Source organism: Varroa jacobsoni, unplaced genomic scaffold, assembly GCF_002532875.2.
Source record: "Varroa jacobsoni isolate VJ856 unplaced genomic scaffold, vjacob_1.0 scaffold_1116, whole genome shotgun sequence".
In the NCBI taxonomy this organism is placed as follows: Eukaryota; Metazoa; Arthropoda; class Arachnida; order Mesostigmata; family Varroidae; genus Varroa; species Varroa jacobsoni.
The window spans coordinates 122,327-142,528 of NW_019214018.1; the positions used below are offsets into that span (position 1 = coordinate 122,327).

A 20,202-nucleotide genomic window follows, 5' to 3' on the forward strand; every position below is an offset into this window, starting at 1 on the left:
GCTTTTTGATATAAAAACGCAGGTGTTAACCGATCAACATAGCTGTTCGCCTCTCAAACTCTTCTAAGCTTCGGCTAAAGTTTTATTCTTAAAATGGCTTGTTTGACTTGTCAGGATGGCTTCAAGGGGTCATGATACTCAAGTCAAGTACGTTTCTGAATTGCTCTCAGGCAAAAACAAGGTGAGAGAAATGAAATTCCTGAAGAAACTTAGTTTCGAAGCTCGAATTCTCCTTACTCGATCTCGACAAATATCTCTTTCCTTGGGTGGACAGGTCGACGGCGGCAGAACTTCGAAAATCGTGCAGCATTCGATAGGCTCTTTCGGAGCGCGGCGGACGTCACTCGTCAACGATGTCTCGCACGGGGGTGCTCCCGTTCGTCAGAGGCATAGATCTCGCTAGAAATGACCTCCAAGTAAGTTTCCAACACAATTGTGATAATCTCAACACTCCAGCAACATCCCCAGATATCCTGGTAAAGTTTGGCCACTATTTCACCACTGGCTCTGCATGGAAACACAAACCGGTGCCGTAGCCTGCCCACCCGTTCAGTGGTTTTAATAACTGTAGCACCCCGGTGTGGTGTGCTGTGTCTTTTTGATATAAAATAAGGGAGATGAGAATGTTCTGGTTAGTTTTCTAAGTGCGACTATTTTCTTGACGTAAAAGAAGTATGGAAAGGTTTAACGGTAGGAATTACTTAAATAGCTCAATTTCGACATTGGTTGGTATACACATAGTTGGAGAAATGTATCATTGGTCTGTGCAGGGCGTCCAAGGCTTGGAGACGACTGAATAGTTACACAAAAAATCGTATCAATTCGCTTATATATTAATAAATAATTATCACGCGTCTTCGGTCATATACAATATATTATGCTTCGGTATGTTTAAATTGCAATCGGTCGCTAAGCTGGGCAGCACAAGTTCCCTGTGATGTGGCAACTACGATCAGCTGCTAGGTGCCCCTCAGATATGTCAAATAGGGAGTTATTCTTTCTAAATGAGCTCCCAATAATTTGTATGATAGTTGAGTCGATAGTGGATTCTTAAAGATGGTATGTATCGAAAATCGGCATATTTGGTACAACATGTGGTTAGTAATGCTATATTTACCTGCAGATTAGCAAACATAGTGTTCCCGTATTTACCAGCTCTACAGACAGTAAAAGAAACTACGTGAAATAATTAGCGGATAAACTGGCCGTGTTGATGCATATCTAAATCAGAATTTACAAGTCGTGAAATACTTCGAGGGCTGCCGAAAACGACGTGCTCAGTTTTGGCTCTCAGGACGTCGCCGGAACACCCACGCCCGTTTTAATATAAGAATGCTCCGATACAGAACAAAAGTTCTTTTTTTGCATCAGCGTTTCCTGACATAAAAAAAATTGTCTGATTGCCACAAACAAGCCTACATGTATGATGCGGTAGTGATGGTGATCAATGTTATTTGACGTAGAGTATAATAAATTAATAGTAGATTGGAACAAGAAACAGGACTGTCCGCTTTGTAGCAGAAACAGTTGACTAGCAATAATTTTTACTCAGCGTATGTCCACACCAAATTTAGCACAACGAATTAAGAAAATGGCATGCTAGATGGCTTGACGCACGCCTTATTAAAAAGTGAGTAATACACTGATTCGCAAATAAAGCTTTTGTTTCTATGTCGTGCTTCTACTTAAAGCTTTGAACAGATATGCGTTCTAGCCAGATTTAATAGGCTGCCCATAACAGATTAGGTTAACGTAATGCAAATATTCTAAGTCAATATGGAAGACCGTCAATGGCTATAGTTGTCTATAGTTCTAGGAGATAGGAGACTAGAGTATGCTTTGTAGTGAGTATAAAATATTCTATTTGGAACTTAAATAAAATATAATAATATATAATAATAAGTAAATGTGTCACAAGGTTTGGCGATTTGCTATTGTCTGGATCGTTTCGCGAATTTATATAGTCTCGAAATACAATTGTATTTGCCCCTAAACGGATAATTCTTTAACAACATAATTTTATTGACAAATAAAGCGTACACCTTTCGTATGTATATCAATCTTACCTGTAGATACGGCGTATTTTATAACGTGAATAGCTTTAGTGCAATTATAGGTATATTTATCTGTTTGTACTTATTTAAGGAATCCCAATGGTTATAAGGTTGTGCATATAATATAAATTGTCAAACTGTTCTGCTTCAGGAGGATAATTTTCCACGTAGAGTGGGTGAGATGGTGGGACTCCGATGGCTTCGGCTAAATCGAACACATCTAGATGGATTTCCTGATGAAATGTCGCGGCTGCAGAAGTTGGTGAGTTGTTATACGGAGACTCGGAATGAAAATATATTAACGAGTGTACAGTGTATATATGCAATGAGAGACACAGCGCATAAACAATAAATAAAGCATTTTTTAGATGTTATTATAGGTAGATCCGATCCTCAACGCTATTCTGCATCAAAAAGCACTAAATTCCTAAACTATCTTTTTGTGTTACAGGAGAGTCTCCACCTACAGCGTAATAACTTATCGACAATCTTTGGAGCAATACCCACAATGAAAAATCTACGCTACCTTAACTGTCGGTTTAATAAACTTACGTCTGTTCCTCCAGACCTGGGTCTCATCGAAGAACTCTCAGTCCTGGTATAGCAATTTTTTTGCTATTCATGATGTTGTTAAATAATTACTGTATTATATTATACAAAATTATAAAAGTAGTCTCAGATATTGTGTATCTATGCAAAATATTCTGTAGGCGTTTGTTAAAATCTTGCCTATTTTATTATATTTGATGCTTAAATAAGAAATTAAGCAGTAATTGAATTGCTTATATTACTCTCAGGTTTTGCTGTCCTGATTTCACATATATTGATACAATTTGTAGGGTATGAAAAAATGTATGCGTAACGTGAGTGCGGAGATCTAAAAACTCAGTTATGCTAAGGACTGTAAATTCCATGAAGGTGCTGACTTCAGAATGTCCTGTGAATTGGGAACGCTAACTTTGATAGATCAGTTTCAAATTTTCCATGTTACTAACGTACGTAGTAGTAGAAAGATAAGTGCTGTAGAAATTGTATGCACAGAACGCGCTAGCAACACAGTTGCGCCATTTTCCTTGAGTAATAATGTTTTTAATCTATTGTTTTTTTTAGGATTTAAGTCATAATGAGCTGCGAGAAGTTCCAGAAAATCTTGAAAAGGCGATCTGCTTAACAGTGCTCAATCTTTCGTATAACCGGATCGAAATAATCCCTCAAAATCTGTTCATTAACCTCGTCGACCTTGTCTACCTTGACCTCAGCGGAAATCAATTAGGTACTCATTGAGAGGCACAGACTCCTCTAATCTAAAGCAAATTGCTTAATAGACACAAACATAATATACCGCAAGATAGACATGACAAAAACAGTTGTTTATAAAGAACTTGGAACGAGATTATCTTTTAGATTTAAAGATAATTTTTTTTTTAACAGAAACGTTGCCACCTCAAATAAGACGCCTTGTTTTCCTCGAGTCGCTAATACTGAATGATAATCCTTGCCTGGGACACTATCAACTTAAGCAATTGCACGCGTTGTGCTCTCTACGAACATTACACGTGAGGAATTCCGCGAGGACTCTTACGAATACGCCGTTAGCGTTGGATATGGGGAGCTTATTGTCAGGTAACAAACGATATCTTATTATTTGTTCTATCACAACTAATAAAAGTTAAAAAGCATTCAGAAAGTTAGAAAATTAAATTACTAACTGAATGGGGAAAAATAAAATTTGTGCCACTTCCATACTTTCGATATAAGTACAGTTCAAAGCGTAACCTCACTGGTAATGGGAGCTTAGTCAGCGTCAAATGTCCAATATATTATGGAAAGAAAATTTAACGTATATTTCTCGATGTTTAGTATAACAAACGTTCAAAAAAATTTAATTGGCTAATGACCTCTTCCAGCAGCTTGAAACGGACTGTGTCCACATCGTTTACGACTGTGTTTCCCTGAGTTTAGTAAGTAAACACATTACCCTTAAATCATTCCGAAGGCCCTCGATGTCTAAAATAGAGGTGCTAATATGCTTATCGATTTCAGACATCGACTTTTCATCGAATAATCTCCCTCGTGTACCTGACATGCTATATGCTCTCAAGACGCTCCGTCGGCTCAATCTAAGTGATAATAACCTGGTTGAGCTCTCGCAGGAAATTGGAGGTGAGCTAAATGATTAACATGTTAATTTTGTAGAACGTAGCTTGCTTAATTCTCTACGTTCTAATTTGACGACTACCTTTGCAGATTCATGGAAAGCATTGGAAACACTCAACTTGTCTCGAAATAAGCTTCGAGCTCTTCCGGTAAGTTAGGGTTTCCACATTATTTTTGGCTTACTTTTCTTAACATCGTTACCAATATTGATGATTTCTGAAGCAATATTTTGCATATATAGAATCTGCTGACAATATGTTAGTTCATTCTTTTTCTTCACTTTTAACAATTTCAGAATTCGCTGTGCAAATGCAGTCAGCTTCGGCGTCTGTACATCAACGATAACATGATCGATTTTGATGGAATTCCTTCCGGCATCGGGAAGCTACACAATCTGGAGGTGTTCCAAGCAGCCAACAACAATCTTGAAATGATTCCGGAAGGTGTCGTTAGGTACGAGTACACATAACCGATCAACAGCTAGTAGTTGTTTTTGTCAGTGTCTTCTGTACTTCTGATGGAAACTGGTCTGAGGCCACCGCATGTAGTTGAACTGTTATTAAAAAAAAGAAAGAGAAAAAACTGCCGCGTCAAAGGTATTATGGAAGAATGGTTGGCTTTTACTGCAGAACTTGAATACGGAGCATACCCCACAGACGAATAAGAATATGCTTTTTTTACCATTTTGTTTGTTACCAAAATACCATTCCTGTTCATTTTGTACTAAAAAATTGTAGTATACCTAGTCACGTCTAGTATAGAAATTGCGTAGCATAGACGTTATTATAAGTGAAAGAAATTGGGTGACTTTTGGGTCAAATAGTTTAAGAAATGTTAGGTTAATTTTTCTGGCATATCGCGTGAGAGCTAAACAATTCCAATTAATGGGTCTATTATTGTAGCCTGTTGCGAACGGCGACCAATCTCGATGATAACCTACGACCAACTGAGCTAATCTGTTCTATTGTTTACTCAACGTACCTGTGCCGAAAGTAATGTGTATATATATGCTGAATACTATTGTATATATATTTAAATGTACCAGCTTAGTCCGCAGTTAGCTTTGTTAGTCTAGTTCCCTTAGTGGTCTTATATGTACTTCGATAATTTACTGTAAGTGATGGTCCTTGTATTGCGTGGCGCAACATGATGCCACCCCATTGGGCCTTAACAGGGCTTTTTCCATGTATTCTATTAATGAGTAATACTTTCATTAGATGTGGTCGGCTGAAGAAGTTGGTTCTATCGCACAACCGCTTGATTACGGTTCCGGAAGCGATCCACTTACTGACAGACCTCGAGGTTCTCGATCTTTCGGCTAATCCCGATCTCACAATTCCACCTCGACCTCAGCAGATTCAAAGTGGTTCGGCCGAGTTCTACAACATCGATTTTTCATTGCAAACGCAGATGAGGCTAGCAGGCGCGCAAATACCAGCTCAACTTCCCGCTCCAGGTAACGTGTAACATAGAAATATACGTGCAGCTTGTATTGGTAGCTTGTATATGCTAAATGTATTCGTCTATATAATTTAATTTTAAGCTGCAACTAGCTTTACCGAGAAATGAATTCGAGGCCATGAGAAATGTAGAGTTTTTTTTTATTGTGTTGGTACTACACTTGGTATTCAAAAATAGCAACACCTCATTGACGGAATATGTTCTTTAAGTCACGCTTTACAAACCATTTATTATTGTGGTAGTTTGAAATATCCATCTATAGATTCCCAATATTTAGGTCGAAAGTAGTAAAGAGGTCTCTAGAAAGTGGACCGCCTTCAACAATCAAAATACAAAGCAATTACAATGCAAAGTAACAGACAATTAATCTACCTAGTCCATTAAAGTCTTAATAATTGCCTTCCTTTAAAGAAGGCAACCTTATTTAGTGATTAATGGTTGAGCTCTTAATCGTCTACAGTTTTTCCTCGACTGCTAAGTACCTAGGGGGAAAGATGGAGACAAGAACTGAAGTTTTAGAAAACAGCTCGGCTTCGTTACAGGTACTGCCTCTTTGACGTGTCATATGGTTTGGATATGCACTACATAAAACTTCATTTGATACAATGTCTCAAAGAATTTAATTGTCGTCATCAATAGGTAGCTGCTGATAGTGCAGTCATTTTTGTGCTTTCGTAAATCGTGTTTCTGTCTGTATGTGTGTGACAACTTATTTTGAATCAACAATGCATGCAGCTGCAACGAAAGATCCAATTGCAAGGAAGATACGCCTCCGACGACGTCGCTGTGGCGATGATGAAAAAGATGACCAAGCGAAGGTTCTCAAGGGTATGAAGGATCTTGCCAAAAGCAAAGAGGCCAATGGATACTTGCCCGATACTCCGGAGTCTCTTAAGTAAGCTACTATCTATAGGCGATCTAAATTCGAAAGTGTATTATGCTGAAGTCAAATGATGTGAAGAATTAAATTATATTAAAAATAATATCTTTAGCAACGCATCGTGGAAATCAAATTATTTAACGTATCTGGAATTGCACGAAAACTGCCAGTATTTTATTTGCATGTATTGTGAAGACAAGAATGCGCTTGTGTCTATGCATGCTGCTGAGATGTGTTTCAAAATGCACAAAATTCGGGGAATTGAGATTTTAGATTGCAATAAGCGGACAAAGGTACCTATTTATTGTACCATTAGTATAATATAAATTATTATTATTAGTTCACAGATACTAATACTTGTTTACTAGAAATTCCTATAATAATTATTGTTCCCTATGTAAAAAAAGACCCAAAAGCTGGGAAGATGCTCTGGAAAAGCCAGCTATCGACTATAGTGAATTGTTCGAAGAAGATATCGGCCAAATGCCTGGTGTGTTTGTTTGGGAAATCGACAATCTTCTACCAGTACAACTTGATGATATTTTCGTGGGAAAATTCTTCGAAGGCGATTGCTACATCGTTATGCATACCTACCTCGATGAAACGCACAATTTGGCCTGGAAAATTCATTACTGGATCGGTAATGGATGCACTGTACGTATCTAACTTATCTTATGAAGCTATGTTAAGATGTTATTATTTATACAGCTATACAATATATATGGCACTAAATCAATCGACGTTGCATCTACCTGTCCTGTTGCATCTAACTTAATGCGAACTTAATATGAAACTAAGTTAAAAAAAAATAGTATAGGTTTAAATACAGAATAAGATTAGTGAAAAGCATACATCTGTTTGTTACATTAAAATGAAGAAAATCATTTTTTGTTCGGTGCTAAGAGCTTCATTCAATGAAGTTTTCTTTCTTTCGTGTATAGTAATGGCGATATGCATTTACAGCATTCAGGGTATTTTTTTGGCAGATGGCTACCACGACATTTGTGACAATCGTTATTGACAATACATGAGTTTATGTGTATATGTTACATTCCATGTTATGAGCGCAGTTGGACAAGAAAGCTTGTTCGGCTATCCACGCAGTGAATTTGCGCAATTTCCTAGGAGCGCGTTGTCGAACTGTTCGCAACGAACAGGGAGACGAATCAGAAGAATTTCTCGGCTTCTTTCCTGACGGAATTGACTACATGCCAGGAGGTAGAACCCAGTCCGGTCTTTACACTGTCGAAGAAATCGTAAGTATAACCGAGTTTCAATCATCCCATTGTTAATACACTTAGTTGATGAAAATACTTGATTTGATATACTTTGTTACTTCTTGACTAGGTTCGTCACTCACTATCGCGATCGTTCTTCGTTTGGTGTACGTATCTAACCAGGTCTTACAGGAATTAATCGATCACGTGATACATTAATGGAATTTATTACAATCTATATCACAGGAATACACAACACGGCTATATAGAATATCGGCCACTCACGTAATGGTGCACGTTGAGAATGTGGCACCAGGAGTCTCAAGTCTCGACGCAAGCTACGTATTCGTGTTGGATGCTGGTTTGAAGATTTTCGTGTGGAGCGGCAGGAATTCTCGTTGTACTGTCACCCAGAAAGGACGCTTGCTTGCTGAGAAGATAAACAAAATTGAGCGAAAAGATGGCGCTGAGATATTTGAGCTTGTACAAGGGAAAGAGACTCCGGGATTTTGGGCGGCTCTTGGAGTTGATGAGGAAGATGAACAGAAAAGGATAGTAATTCCAAAAAATCAACTTCTTCAAAACTGGAAACCGCAGGAACCCCGTCTTTATCAAATATACCTTGGCTTAGGCTATCTGGAAATGCCTCAAGTAGAACTTAAAAATGGAAAATTGACTAAAGAGCTACTAGAAACAAGGAATGTGTACATTTTAGACTGTCACACAGATATGTACGTTTGGTATGGGAAGAAATCAACTCGACTAGTTAAATCGGCTGCCATGAAGTTGGGACAGGAGCTGCTGGCTATGATGCCACGGCCAGAGTTCGTTACCCTTGTGCGAACGTTGGAAGGGTAAGTGCGCAGCTTACATTACCTTGTCAACAATGTTTCTGTGCGTTTATTTCAACAGTAAAGTCATTTTATATTATAGCAACTAAATGCTTCCGCGCGTTTAGTACTTCGCCTTGCATAACCTTAGTATTCCTGAGTTTTCCTTATCGTTCATGCAGAGCATTTTTAGAGACATTGAATATGCGCTAAATTTTAATTACTGTCTTGTAATAGATGAGCGGCTGCGGTCAGAGCGAGTCAAATTAAGCTAGCAATGTGTGACTGAAATGTCTCAATTTACAGGAGCGAGCCAATGGTGTTCAAATCAAAGTTTGTCGGATGGGATGATGTTATTGCTGTTGATTTTACAAGAACTGCAACATCGGTAGCTCGAACCGGAGCCGACCTAGAAAAATGGATGAAAACTCAAGAAACAAAAGTGGACCTTGCCGTTCTGTTTAGTCCGCGTCAGACACCGTTGAACGCAGAGGAAGGGGATAAGTTTATGTTGGCCGTCAACGATGATCTCGATATGATGGAAAGTTTCGTTCTGGAAGGAAAGAAATTCGTAAAGCTGCCTGAGGACGAAATCGGTCATTTCTATTCTCAGGACTGCTATGTGTTCATGTGCCGTTACTGGGTGCCTAGTGAGTCGGATAATGATGCTGCCACCGGCTCGGACGCTACCAGTCAAGTCGAAGGGAATGAAGACGAAGACCCCGAAGAAGACTTCAAGTGTGTTGTCTACTTCTGGCAAGGCCGGGACGCCTCGAACATGGGATGGTTGACTTTTACATTTTCGCTGCAACAACGTTTCGAACAACTTTTTGGGGATAAATTGGAGGTACAACGAACGTACCAACAGCAGGAGAGCGATCGCTTCCTGGCTCATTTCCGGAAAAAATTTGTCATTCATACCGGAAGCAGACGTGCTCCGAAAATTCCACGGACCGAACTCTACCATATACGGGCCAATGGATCGCCAGTTTGTACACGAACGATTCAAATTGAGGCAGATTCTGCCAACCTGAACTCTGCCTTCTGCTACATTTTAAAGGTACCATTCAACAATGAAGATTCAGGAGTCCTGTACCTATGGATTGGAGAAGCGGCGAACGCTGATTATGTGGATGTAGCCAATGAAGTTGCAACGATGCTATGCGATGCTGACAAATACAGCATTACACCGTTGAATGAAGGGGAAGAACCAGAGAACTTCTTCTGGGTCGCTCTTGGTGGTAAAAAGGAATATGACCGAGTAAGTAATTGAACACTTTCTACTTAGTATTTGTGTAATTAATATATATCATTCCCAAGATATCAATTTGCAATACGTTTATGAAAAAAAAGAGTTCTGAAAACCCGATATGAAATTGTTGTAAGTGTCCGTACTTTAATAACTTTCAGGATGCAAAATATATGGACCATCTACGTTTATTCCGCTGTTCGAATGATAAGGGTTATTTCGCAGTTAGTGAGAAATGTATCGACTTCTGTCAGGACGACCTTGCTGATGATGATATCATGATACTTGACGAAGGAGAGAATGTCTTTATTTGGGTCGGATCCAAGTGCTCCGAAGTCGAGATCAAACTGGCCTTAAAGAGTGCCCAGGTATATTTCACAATATATTTATTAAATATATAGTAGTTAAACTCGGCCAAAAGTTTGAGCAATGATATATGAATTTTTTTAATTCGACACAAAATGTGCATGCTTAAAGAGAGGTCAGATATGGATCAGCCGCCACCCCAGAGTGCAGCATCTAGCAGTGCTCGTAACAGATTTAACACCAGAATTGGCTCTTACAGGTCTATGTACAAAGTATTCGTGCCAAGAATCCCGAGCAGCCACGAAAATTAAAACTCACTATGAAAGGAAAGGAAACTCATCGCTTCAAGAAGTGCTTCCACGGATGGGGGAAATTCAAACAGGTTGCAGATTGGAGTGGATGAGGGCTTGGACTTTTTTAACACTTGTGCTGAATCTAACATGTGTGCGAATATTTTTAGGGACCCTGTTCTTTGTAGTAGTGGAGAGTCAACTAAATGGTATAGCTTGTTCGTTGAGCACCACCGTCGTTCAGCACCATCTATACATGAACTCTTATAATCTGATATTAAATTAATCAGAAGAAATACACCAGCGGGAATAAAATACGTTTTGAATGTCATTCTACAATATTGTGCAATGAGAGTTGAACTTGAAACTAAAATCAGCGACAGAAGTGCAATAATGTGTCGTTGGCTGAGTTTCGTGCCATTTAGCTTTATTACCAACTTTATTATTATTTTTCTTGCTTACCTATGGGATGCACGGTATAATGTAAAACGTTTAGTGAAACAAAATCATTCATTTTCCGCGGGTCAGCGTAATGGAAAGGGTGCGAAAACTGAAAATATAATGAATGTGCATGTACAAATAACCTAGCTTTTATTTATTTGTACAATAAAGAATTGAATACCTAACAAAAATATGTGAACGAAAAACGCGACAAGAGTCAAAAGTAATAAAAATAAAACAAGCTGTATTTTAATACGACTATTCTGACATGGTTTCAGTCCAATTTAGCTGCCTGTTAAAAATTTTACTACAAATAGCATGTTAAATAGAAAGCTTTGCATCACATACAGACTTGTCTACTTGCCTCTTGAATATTTTGCTTTTGTACTGAGATTTTATCCATCTCTGGAATTTTTATAAATTAATGCGATTTCCTTAGTAAGTTGATAATTTTTATTAAATTATGCGATGCTTTTGCGATAGCCTTTTGCAGAGATTGAATGGTTTGTTGCTTTGATATGGATCAATTAGCAGATGACTTATTCTACTAGAATCATTCAGTTTACCTAATTAGCATATAGTGGGCTGATTATGCAAAATTCGCGACGTGGTTTTACAACTAAATAGAAAAAGCAGTAGACCGGCTTTGAGTACTAAAAGTTCCAATTTAAATCTACAAGGTACAAGAAAATCTGAATAGTTTAAAAAAATACAAAAATTTTTTTTCAAACTGTTTAAAATCGATAATTTGAACGCTTAAAATTCTAGCTGGAGAGTTAAGCTTTTACTTGTTTTTTATAGGTGGTCAAAAGGTTGATATCTTTTCATTTTTGTAGGTTTACCGCTTTTTTTACTTATTTTATGAAACATTTACTCCTACTTAAAGCTGACGCGTTAAAACATGCCTAACACGATTTCTAAACGGTATTTATTCATTGCATTTACTGCCTTCTACTCACAACATGAATGCAAAACAATATAGATATTTCTTTATGCATTTTTGAACCCGCAAACTTTTAGCTTTTATTTCGTGTAACCGTAGCTTTTATTTCAACATCCGTCATTGTATTTTCATGAGGATAATCTTAGATAAACTTGACACTTGATACTGCGACATCTTAATTAATAACGAAAAAACGAATTTATGAGTGGAACAGATTATAAGCAAGGTACTTTTTGGTGACGTTTTCTACCATGCCGTCATTGTGGACACGAATTTCATCCTTGATCTTCATCAAAAGATTAGCGATTTCACCCTGAAATAATTTTATAATTGTAAGATCCATCTAAAAGGCATGCTTTGTTCCATTGGCTTTGATTGCTCAGGAGATAATTGGTTAGCGTATATATATATATATATAGAAATTTCTATATCTACAGCACATACACTTTCACGTAATTACTAATTTTATATACATAAAGAGTTTAATTACTTTACTTGTCGAATGACCTATTATCGAACATGGTCCAGTATTTTCAATATTACCTTAGTGGTCTAGCAGGGCCGATGCATTAGAAAATAGTAATTCGGAGATAACATTTCTGCACTTTTTTAGTGAATAGAAGATGCCAGATTTTTTGTTCTTGTCACAGTAAGTTAACTATATATACATGCGCTGCTGTTGTTCACAACGTTCTCTTATCTTCCTACCAAATGATATATGGGGTCTCGCTAGAAAGTAGGTTTTGTTTTGAAGAAGTTTTGTAACCACGTTTTGAGTTGGTAAGACGACGGAAATGACTGCCAAACAGGAAGGTAAAAATCCTTAGACGCAAGGCTTGGAGAGTGTATCGGGTGCAACAAAACTGCCTAATTGAAGTCTAAGCGGGCAGCTTGGAGGATGCTTGCATGCGTGGTCTCGCGTTTTTATAAAGCAGGATAACCTAATCTCGTTTCGTAGGTCCCGTCTCTTGAATGGTTTAAATAACTCGGCGCAACTGTGTCAAATAAAAATGCCAATCAATTGTCTGGTTCGTAGGAAATAATTTCCAATGAATCAAGCCTCTGGTATCCTAACTCTTTTTGGACGAAAAATGTGGCTGGACGCTAAGTCTTAGCTTCTCTTTCAAGACCCCCACTCCGATCTCTGGTTCATGTTGACGTATATACACCATACCTGGAAAACTACTCTTGAGCAGTTCCTTTAGTTATAGCGTCGTGACCTCAGACAAGGTAAAACGTATCGGACTGTTTCAGCAGCATTTTGGCCTCGACGACACGCATGGTACAGAACATCCATGTCTAAAGAATTTTTTCGAGTTGAAATGACACAACAAAATAGCGTCATAGCACGCTGATACAACAAGCAGAACGCTTTTGAATAGTATATTAAAAATAATTTTTTTAGCATGAGAACTTTCTTTTCAGCTTAATATATGAAATTCTACGGGTGTCTACGTTTACTTGTGTCCTTAATTGTGTTTAATTCATTATTATAAATACGTCGGCCTTTTCAGGATTTCTTATCTAAGACTAGCGGTGGCTGATCGAAAACAATAGAAAGGACGGAGTAAGTTACGCTACTGAATACTGGCCGTCAACAAAACGGTGACAGAAAAAGTTCTGCTTTTTTTCCCTTACACGTAGTTTTAAAGTTCGTAATGCTTGGAAACAAAGCGAAACAACAACCGACGAAGAATAAGCTTGGCAACTACTTACAATCATCGATCTCTAAATAAGTGTGGACGCGTTAAACGCGCACAACTGTAACCCGTTTAAGGAGTATGGAGTTCCAAGTATAAACAATCGGACACGAACAGCAAACTCCTTAATTAGTTTTGAATGTCGAATTACCTTGTTAGAAAATGTCGAAATAACAATGTTCACAAGAGTGACTAGCGCGACGAGTAGCATTATCACGTTATTGATAAAGCGTTGTCTCCTTTGTGAATAACGACCGTTATCGAAAAAGCCCATCATAAAAAAGAGGAGGGCCATTACCGCCTGTGTGCAGACAATTTTTAAGAAGCGCTAAGTAAGATATATAAAAAGGAACTTCTTTTATTAAAAAAGGAAAATCAACTGAGTTTTTAAGCACTCAATTTTTTTTCGCTAATTATTACTTTATTATTATTTTCAAACTGCTGTTGAAGCCAGTTATTAATCTTATTCTTTGCATTCATGCAGTATGACAAAATACGTACACTTAAACAATAGAAAAGACTCACTTGTAATGTTAGAGAAACTGCTAGCATCACAATAACGAACTTGAATCTGGTGTCGGTGATTAGATATTCGCTCTCTATTGCAAATTTAAGCTGTTCACAGTTGGTAGTGAAAAGCGCGATGTCAAGAAATCCACCGGCAATCATCATTCGTCTGGATGCAAAAGATATCTTATTAAGTTCTTCTTGGGTGGCTCCCCACCGGGGGTAATTTTTTTTTTGAAGGTGCTGTAATCAAATAAACGACACTTCTAGAGCTCACCAGAATTCAGATTATAGCACCCCACAAAAATCAACCTAATTATAATACTAAGAGAATGTGAATTAACGACGTTTAGCTATACTGTAGCAAAATTTTGCTCTTATACATACCGCGTAAATATAATTGAAAATGTTACAACATAACATTAAGGAAATAATTTACGTAATCAACCCTTTCACAACCCAAACGACGGAAGTCATTTACTGAAGCCCTTGGAGTCAGTTCTAAAAGATGCATTGACAATACTGAGTTCTAGCTTATTCCAAAAACGTGATATGCGCTGTCATCGTACGTTCCTGACCTTTAGAAACCTCACTCTATCATCAAACTTTATAACCTATGGGAAAACCAATATTGTTGGCACTATTCGAAGTGTATCCGCATGGTAACAAACATAGCAACGCCATAGCAATTCAACAACAGTTACTGATGCTAGTTCACAACACAGCATTTTTCTCAGACGTAGTCTCATTAATAGACATATTCCTCGAAGTGCAACAAGCGTTTCATTAACGATGTGAGCTGCTTCAAAAACACAGGTATAGAAGAGTTTCCCACAGCAGTGAATATATATCGCCGAGTGAAAGTAACATATCCAATCAGAATCAGCAATTCACGTATGTATCTCGTATAGGAACCTGTTATGCACATTATAGGATAAATAATATTCTTGAGAGATTAACCTAGCTTTGTTTTTTTTTTAAATATTTGACAACATTGTTGAAATTCAGTGTTTTACAATTCTATGGTTATATCAGAATAACTATACTGACATATTAGAACTGTCTTTTGTTAGAGACACGATAGATTACCTCATGCAAAACGTCATCCTCAGCATCGCTCGTTAGACCCATATTAGGAGCCACTCCAATGGAAGCAAATTCCTGTTCTGTAACTATTTCTTTAACCAATTAATATGTGTTTATACGTAGATGTATGGCTTAAGATCAGAATAGAATCAATGAAATTCTATTCCAGCATCTCGATAAAGACAACCAAATAATGTACTCTTTAATATCGAATTAACAAGCAAGATCCATGTTATCGCTTATGTCGTCATTATTACCATGGTCATTGAGATGTTGTAAAGTATCTTAAAGAAAAATTATTTGAGCTCCGTAAGGTACAACAAGAACTGATACCTAGCAAATGGGTCGACGTGTGGCACCTACCAGTAGGTTTTGAATACGTTGCGACAGACATTTTTACACATTATACATTTGTCTTGATGCCGTACTCTCTTGCCGAACACTAAGTATTATTAATTGCTGGTTGTCTGTTTAGACCCCAGTTGTTGATTACGTAGTATTTCCTGTTTTGCAACCTCATTGGTCGCTTACTCTATAATCCTTGCTTATCGTATCGTGAAAGAGTGAAAGCGGCAGGTGATGAAATATGTTATTTTGTTGATAATGTCATAATGCTTTTATTTAAACCCATTATTAATTCATTAAAGGCGTTTATTTATTTATTCCGATAAATATTCAATCGTTTCATGGCAACATGTTCCTTTTAAAGTGTTTTGATTGCAAATATGGACGACAAGGCTGGAAGGAAATTTAGCCTAGTTATTTACGATTTTAGTACGGACACAAAATGAAAAACGGCAAGTTCGAACATTATTTTTAGGAGTTCCAAACAAGGTGTAGTTATTAATATCAGATGTCCCGGTAAGTACGTTGAGTCTGTTGATTTTACATAAAGATCTAATTGATAAAGTTTAGGCAACGTATGGGTTCCTGAGTACCTCAGGGAAGAGGAGCCACAGCAACGTGTGGCAATAGCCACCTTCCGAATATAGTAGATACATGGGCTAGATCGTGGAGGAAATCGATTTTGAAAATCTAAGCAGTTTCAGAGAACGAAGGTGGAGAAGTGCGGTTGCAGAGGGCCATTAGCTTTGTAAGTACGAATTAGCAGAACGGGGATACCTGGTCATAAATGTGCCCTACTAAAGCCAGTAGCAGGTAAAGCAACTTAATTCTTAAACGGCTGCAAATAAACGCGAATCCGTGACAGAAAAAGTATTGATTCTTTTTTTAATGAAGTTCAACAGTTTTCGGAGTGGAAATGTGTAGAGGTCTTAGAAACAATTACATTGTTAGTTGTAAGTTTGTATGCTCGGCTTTTCAAAAAGCTCACTATTGCGATGTCCAAAACATCAGGAACACAAGGTTTCAATGTAACGAAGGCAGCTTGTCAAATGGAGCATCGAGTAGTATTACACATGCCCAAACTAGCTATCAGTCCTCGCCCGTTGATTTATTTTTATGCACCATTTGAAAATGTTCCCTCCTCTCTATAGGTCCGTTATCGTTTTGTTATGCAGCAAATAGAAGTTTAGATCGTTCTTAAGTAAAAAAAAAGTGCATTTTCTATTTCTACCTTGTTTTGCCTTTTGCTGAGATCAAAAAGCTGCCAATGAAGCAGTTACATACAGCAAGGATTTTTTAGCCGACCTGGCTGCTCAAAGCGAAATCTAAAAGCACCATCTCGGACTTGTAAGATGCACCCCGCGTCGTGCTGGCTAACAATTCGTGAATCGAGCGAGAAATTCCTACACACATGTGAATATCGATAGCCACCTTATATCAGTAAGACTTATTCAAAAATTAGGAGCATGGCTGCCCGGAATGAACAGCGCAAAAAGATTCAACTTCTCATTGCCTTTCAACATCCCGCTCGGCACCGAGCAACACGCAGCCATGGGGACAGGTTTCTAGACAGAAGTGTCACCGATGACGAGAAGAGGGGTCTCCACAGCGACATAAAAAACGCGGGTAGCTCCAAGTAGTCTAAGCCCAGAGTTAAGCTAAATCTGCATTTCAAGAAAAGGATGACTTATGTTCGGTAGGACTAAAAGGGTTTTATACAATCAGCAAAGATCTGCGCATGGCAAAGTTGTATCGAGTGAACAAGGCTATCAAGTAGAAACGATCTTATATTCAAGGCAAAGTCACCTCTCTCCATGACAATGCAAGGCCGCACATGACAAGGATTGTGAATCGGCCATCAAGAGTCCAAGTGGGAGGTTCTTTTGCACCCACCGTATTCCAGGTCCCGCTCCGACGGATTATCACATTTTCCAGATAGTGGCAAACTAAGTTAGTCTAGTAGCACATTCGACAATGAAAAGATGAGCGTTTAAGCAGACCTGAAAATGTCGGCAAGAAGAAACAAATTGGTTCATACATGGGAAAAGGTCCTGAAGGTGAATATAGAATAAAATAAATTGTTGTTAGAATTCGAGTGAAACGCTGCGTATTTTGTAAAGTGAAAAAATCGAAATCAGTTATGTCCCAATTGAGTCGTACACCTGAAATTCGAAGGCGCTGAATCTTGATGCTCCAATGTCGGATGTTTGCTTTGATTCATAACGTATCATTAAGTCACCCACCAGTAACACGTTTTGTTTCATTTCAGAGTTCATATCTAGTGTTTAAATAAAATGCAATGCAATATAACAAGATATATTAACAGGCAGGAATTAAATTTCAGAAATATACATATGTGCGTTTATCGTACATCGTTTTTATAGCATTCGCAAAAACATGCAAACAGTCTGTTTCGGACTATATGTCGTGCAATATATTTTTCTATATTTTGATATTTTATTGTTGTTCTATGTCCCTATCTTCGAATCTCAGTCTGACTGAGTACACCAGTCAGCAACTGTCTTGACTCATCTGCGTAAATTGGGTCAAGAATATCAGTGTCGAATTAAAAGGGTTGGTTATACCCACTCTCGTTTTTTTTTTGTCAATGAACTAAATAGAACCCGTTGCGCGTGAGTATTTGCTTTAATGCTTGTGCTTCATGCTCGAGAGCCGCAATGACTCACTACAAGCGACAACTCATTGGGTTAGTGAGTGTTGAATGTTTTAGCCCAACAGCTGTTGACCTGAATCAGCGTTACGGCGTGTCAGAAGACTCCGGCCGGTTTCTTTTGCCCGAAAAGCAGGTGGGCCTGGCGTCATCACTGCTATTAGAAAGGCCGCTGTATGTACGAATAGGCAATCTGCTATGTTATATATATATATATGCTTTTCATCTTCTTCTTTCGCCCTCTGGCCTGTATCCATTAGTAGGTTCTCTTTCTCAGGCCGTCTTTCTGCCTTCTCTCTTCTCTTTAGTCATGGCAGGCGGCACCACTATCGAGGGCGTCGGTGGTAACGCTAAGAAAAACAAGATCAGGAGCTGCCCTGTGACGAGACGACAAAACACCCGGGAGCTCTGCTGGTAATGCATGTCCCTACAGGTCTTGTCTCTGCTGTTGCAAATGTATTCCACTCTAGCGTGTGACGAACGATGGATAGGACTGGGCCACAGAAAGAGCCGAGTCGGGCCTCTAATGACGAGACTGACTCCTTTGTAGCACGGTTACTTTCGTTCACTCTCTTCACAACACCCGAACTGCCGGCGGCTTTTGGTCTTTCACTTATTATCCCTGCTTAAGACCGGGATTGGGCCACTGTACATTATTGAAAATGAACTGAGATGCGCCTATGCGTGTAGTCGATCAAGCTTGCTCTTTTTCAGTTGTGCAGAAATGTGTGCAATAATAAGCTGGTTGTGGCAACATACGTGCTAATTATATGTATAATCGATTCGACTTAATCCTCGTAAATTCTATGTACACTCTACGTAGTGGAAAACCATGCTATGTTGAGGAATATTATTTATGAACTGCAATTTGTCTAAAGGGTGCATAAATGGAGGCGTCATATATGCAGAACTGCTAAAAGCTTAGTCATTTCAATCACACATGGATATATTGCTAATCGGTAGTAATCCTGCTAAAAACTGAAAGCGGGACAAAGGACGCTTTTAGAAGTGTGCTAATGATTGCGGCCCGCACTGTTAAAATACGGGGTAATATTCATAATAGTAAAATATGAATGCTACTTAGATGGTTCCTATTGGTAATAAATAATACTAGAATGACAATGGATTTGATTGAATGACCATTTATGTTAATATATGGGTAAACTTTCTGGGTAAAATATATGGGTAAAGATTCTGATTTAACTTTTCGTTTGTTTGAATGCTTTTCTACGTTTATTTCAAAAAGGAGCAATCTATTAAACCAACAAAAATCTATCGCAATGAAGGAACTGGAGCGGTTTAATAGTCTGTAATGTGGGGCTTCAACGGAACATGTTGAGTTCGGCTGTAGACCGATTATTAGACAATCGTAATCTAGTGGTCTAGCGACTTAATAATAATAATCAGGTGCCTTACCTTTTTTCTATTTGAGCTTAAAGCACCCACAAAAAAATTAGCAAACGCCTGTAAGGTAAATGCTACCGCAAAGATCATCATTAATCGTTGTTAGTTGGTTTTCATGCGGCACTTTATAGCACGCCTATATGTAGTGCAATTACAGGAGAGTTAAGCTAACGCGATTAGCGCTAATGGTACCGAAATATTGGCTTGCCGTCTGAATTTGCCCTAGGTATTAGCATTTGCGAAGGTATCCTTAAGAGTTTGAACCCATATGTCTAAGTGTGTTTGATCCCCGATAATAAAGCGCGTCATTATTATAGATCCTATGCATATACCTTTGGCATATATCTATTTGTTTCTGCATATAGCTAGATAATCTATGTTCGTACATCTAGCAGGTCCCTGTAGTTGCTCATGCACACTTCTTTGTGAAGTGGGACATTCTAAAGTAAGTACTACTTTGAAAAAGCAGCTACCCGGGCCTCGGCTTTGCAACTCGCTAGTGATAACCTATCCAGTGTCCAAAATGCCAGTAGCAGTCACCTGTCAAATCATCATACCTTTGTGTCAGTTACGATGAACGGCGGCACATAAAAAATGTCTGAGTAATGCCCCAGTTTAACGAACATCGTATGTTTTAGGCAAAGGGGTCGCTCTCTTCTCA

General features: G+C 38.3%; 2 protein-coding genes across 5 annotated transcripts; one reads left to right on the top strand and one right to left on the bottom strand.

The window, feature by feature from the left end:
- The first annotated feature begins 312 nt into the window (after nucleotides 1–312).
- fliI (FLII actin remodeling protein) lies at nucleotides 313–11,143 on the top strand. Its single transcript, XM_022844547.2, has 16 exons — nucleotides 313–416; nucleotides 2,206–2,316; nucleotides 2,506–2,652; nucleotides 3,165–3,327; nucleotides 3,486–3,677; nucleotides 4,098–4,217; nucleotides 4,302–4,360; nucleotides 4,507–4,664; nucleotides 5,429–5,667; nucleotides 6,408–6,567; nucleotides 6,960–7,206; nucleotides 7,623–7,808; nucleotides 8,016–8,623; nucleotides 8,906–9,860; nucleotides 10,010–10,216; nucleotides 10,414–11,143. Exons 1-16 carry the CDS (start codon nucleotides 354–356, stop codon nucleotides 10,555–10,557), a joined length of 3,759 nt encoding a protein of 1,252 aa, XP_022700282.1. The 5' UTR covers nucleotides 313–353; the 3' UTR covers nucleotides 10,558–11,143.
- Nucleotides 11,144–11,870: 727 nt separating this feature from the next.
- Nucleotides 11,871–15,631, bottom strand: LOC111266784 (ninjurin-2). Of its 4 annotated transcripts, XM_022844553.2 has the most exons (6): nucleotides 15,485–15,631; nucleotides 15,125–15,207; nucleotides 14,054–14,278; nucleotides 13,680–13,829; nucleotides 13,003–13,127; nucleotides 12,110–12,141 (listed from the first exon to the last, which is right to left on the bottom strand). In XM_022844553.2, the coding sequence occupies exons 1-5, from the start codon at nucleotides 15,513–15,515 to the stop codon at nucleotides 13,050–13,052; spliced, it is 567 nt and encodes a 188-aa protein (XP_022700288.1). In that variant the 5' UTR covers nucleotides 15,516–15,631; the 3' UTR covers nucleotides 12,110–12,141; nucleotides 13,003–13,049. The 4 variants fall into 4 exon arrangements, with proteins under 4 accessions (XP_022700283.1, XP_022700287.1, XP_022700289.1 ...); XM_022844548.2 differs by lacking the exon at nucleotides 13,003–13,127 and having other exon boundaries at nucleotides 11,871–12,141; XM_022844552.2 differs by lacking the exon at nucleotides 13,003–13,127 and having other exon boundaries at nucleotides 11,871–12,141; nucleotides 15,125–15,201; nucleotides 15,485–15,600.
- Nucleotides 15,632–20,202: the final 4,571 nt, after the last annotated feature.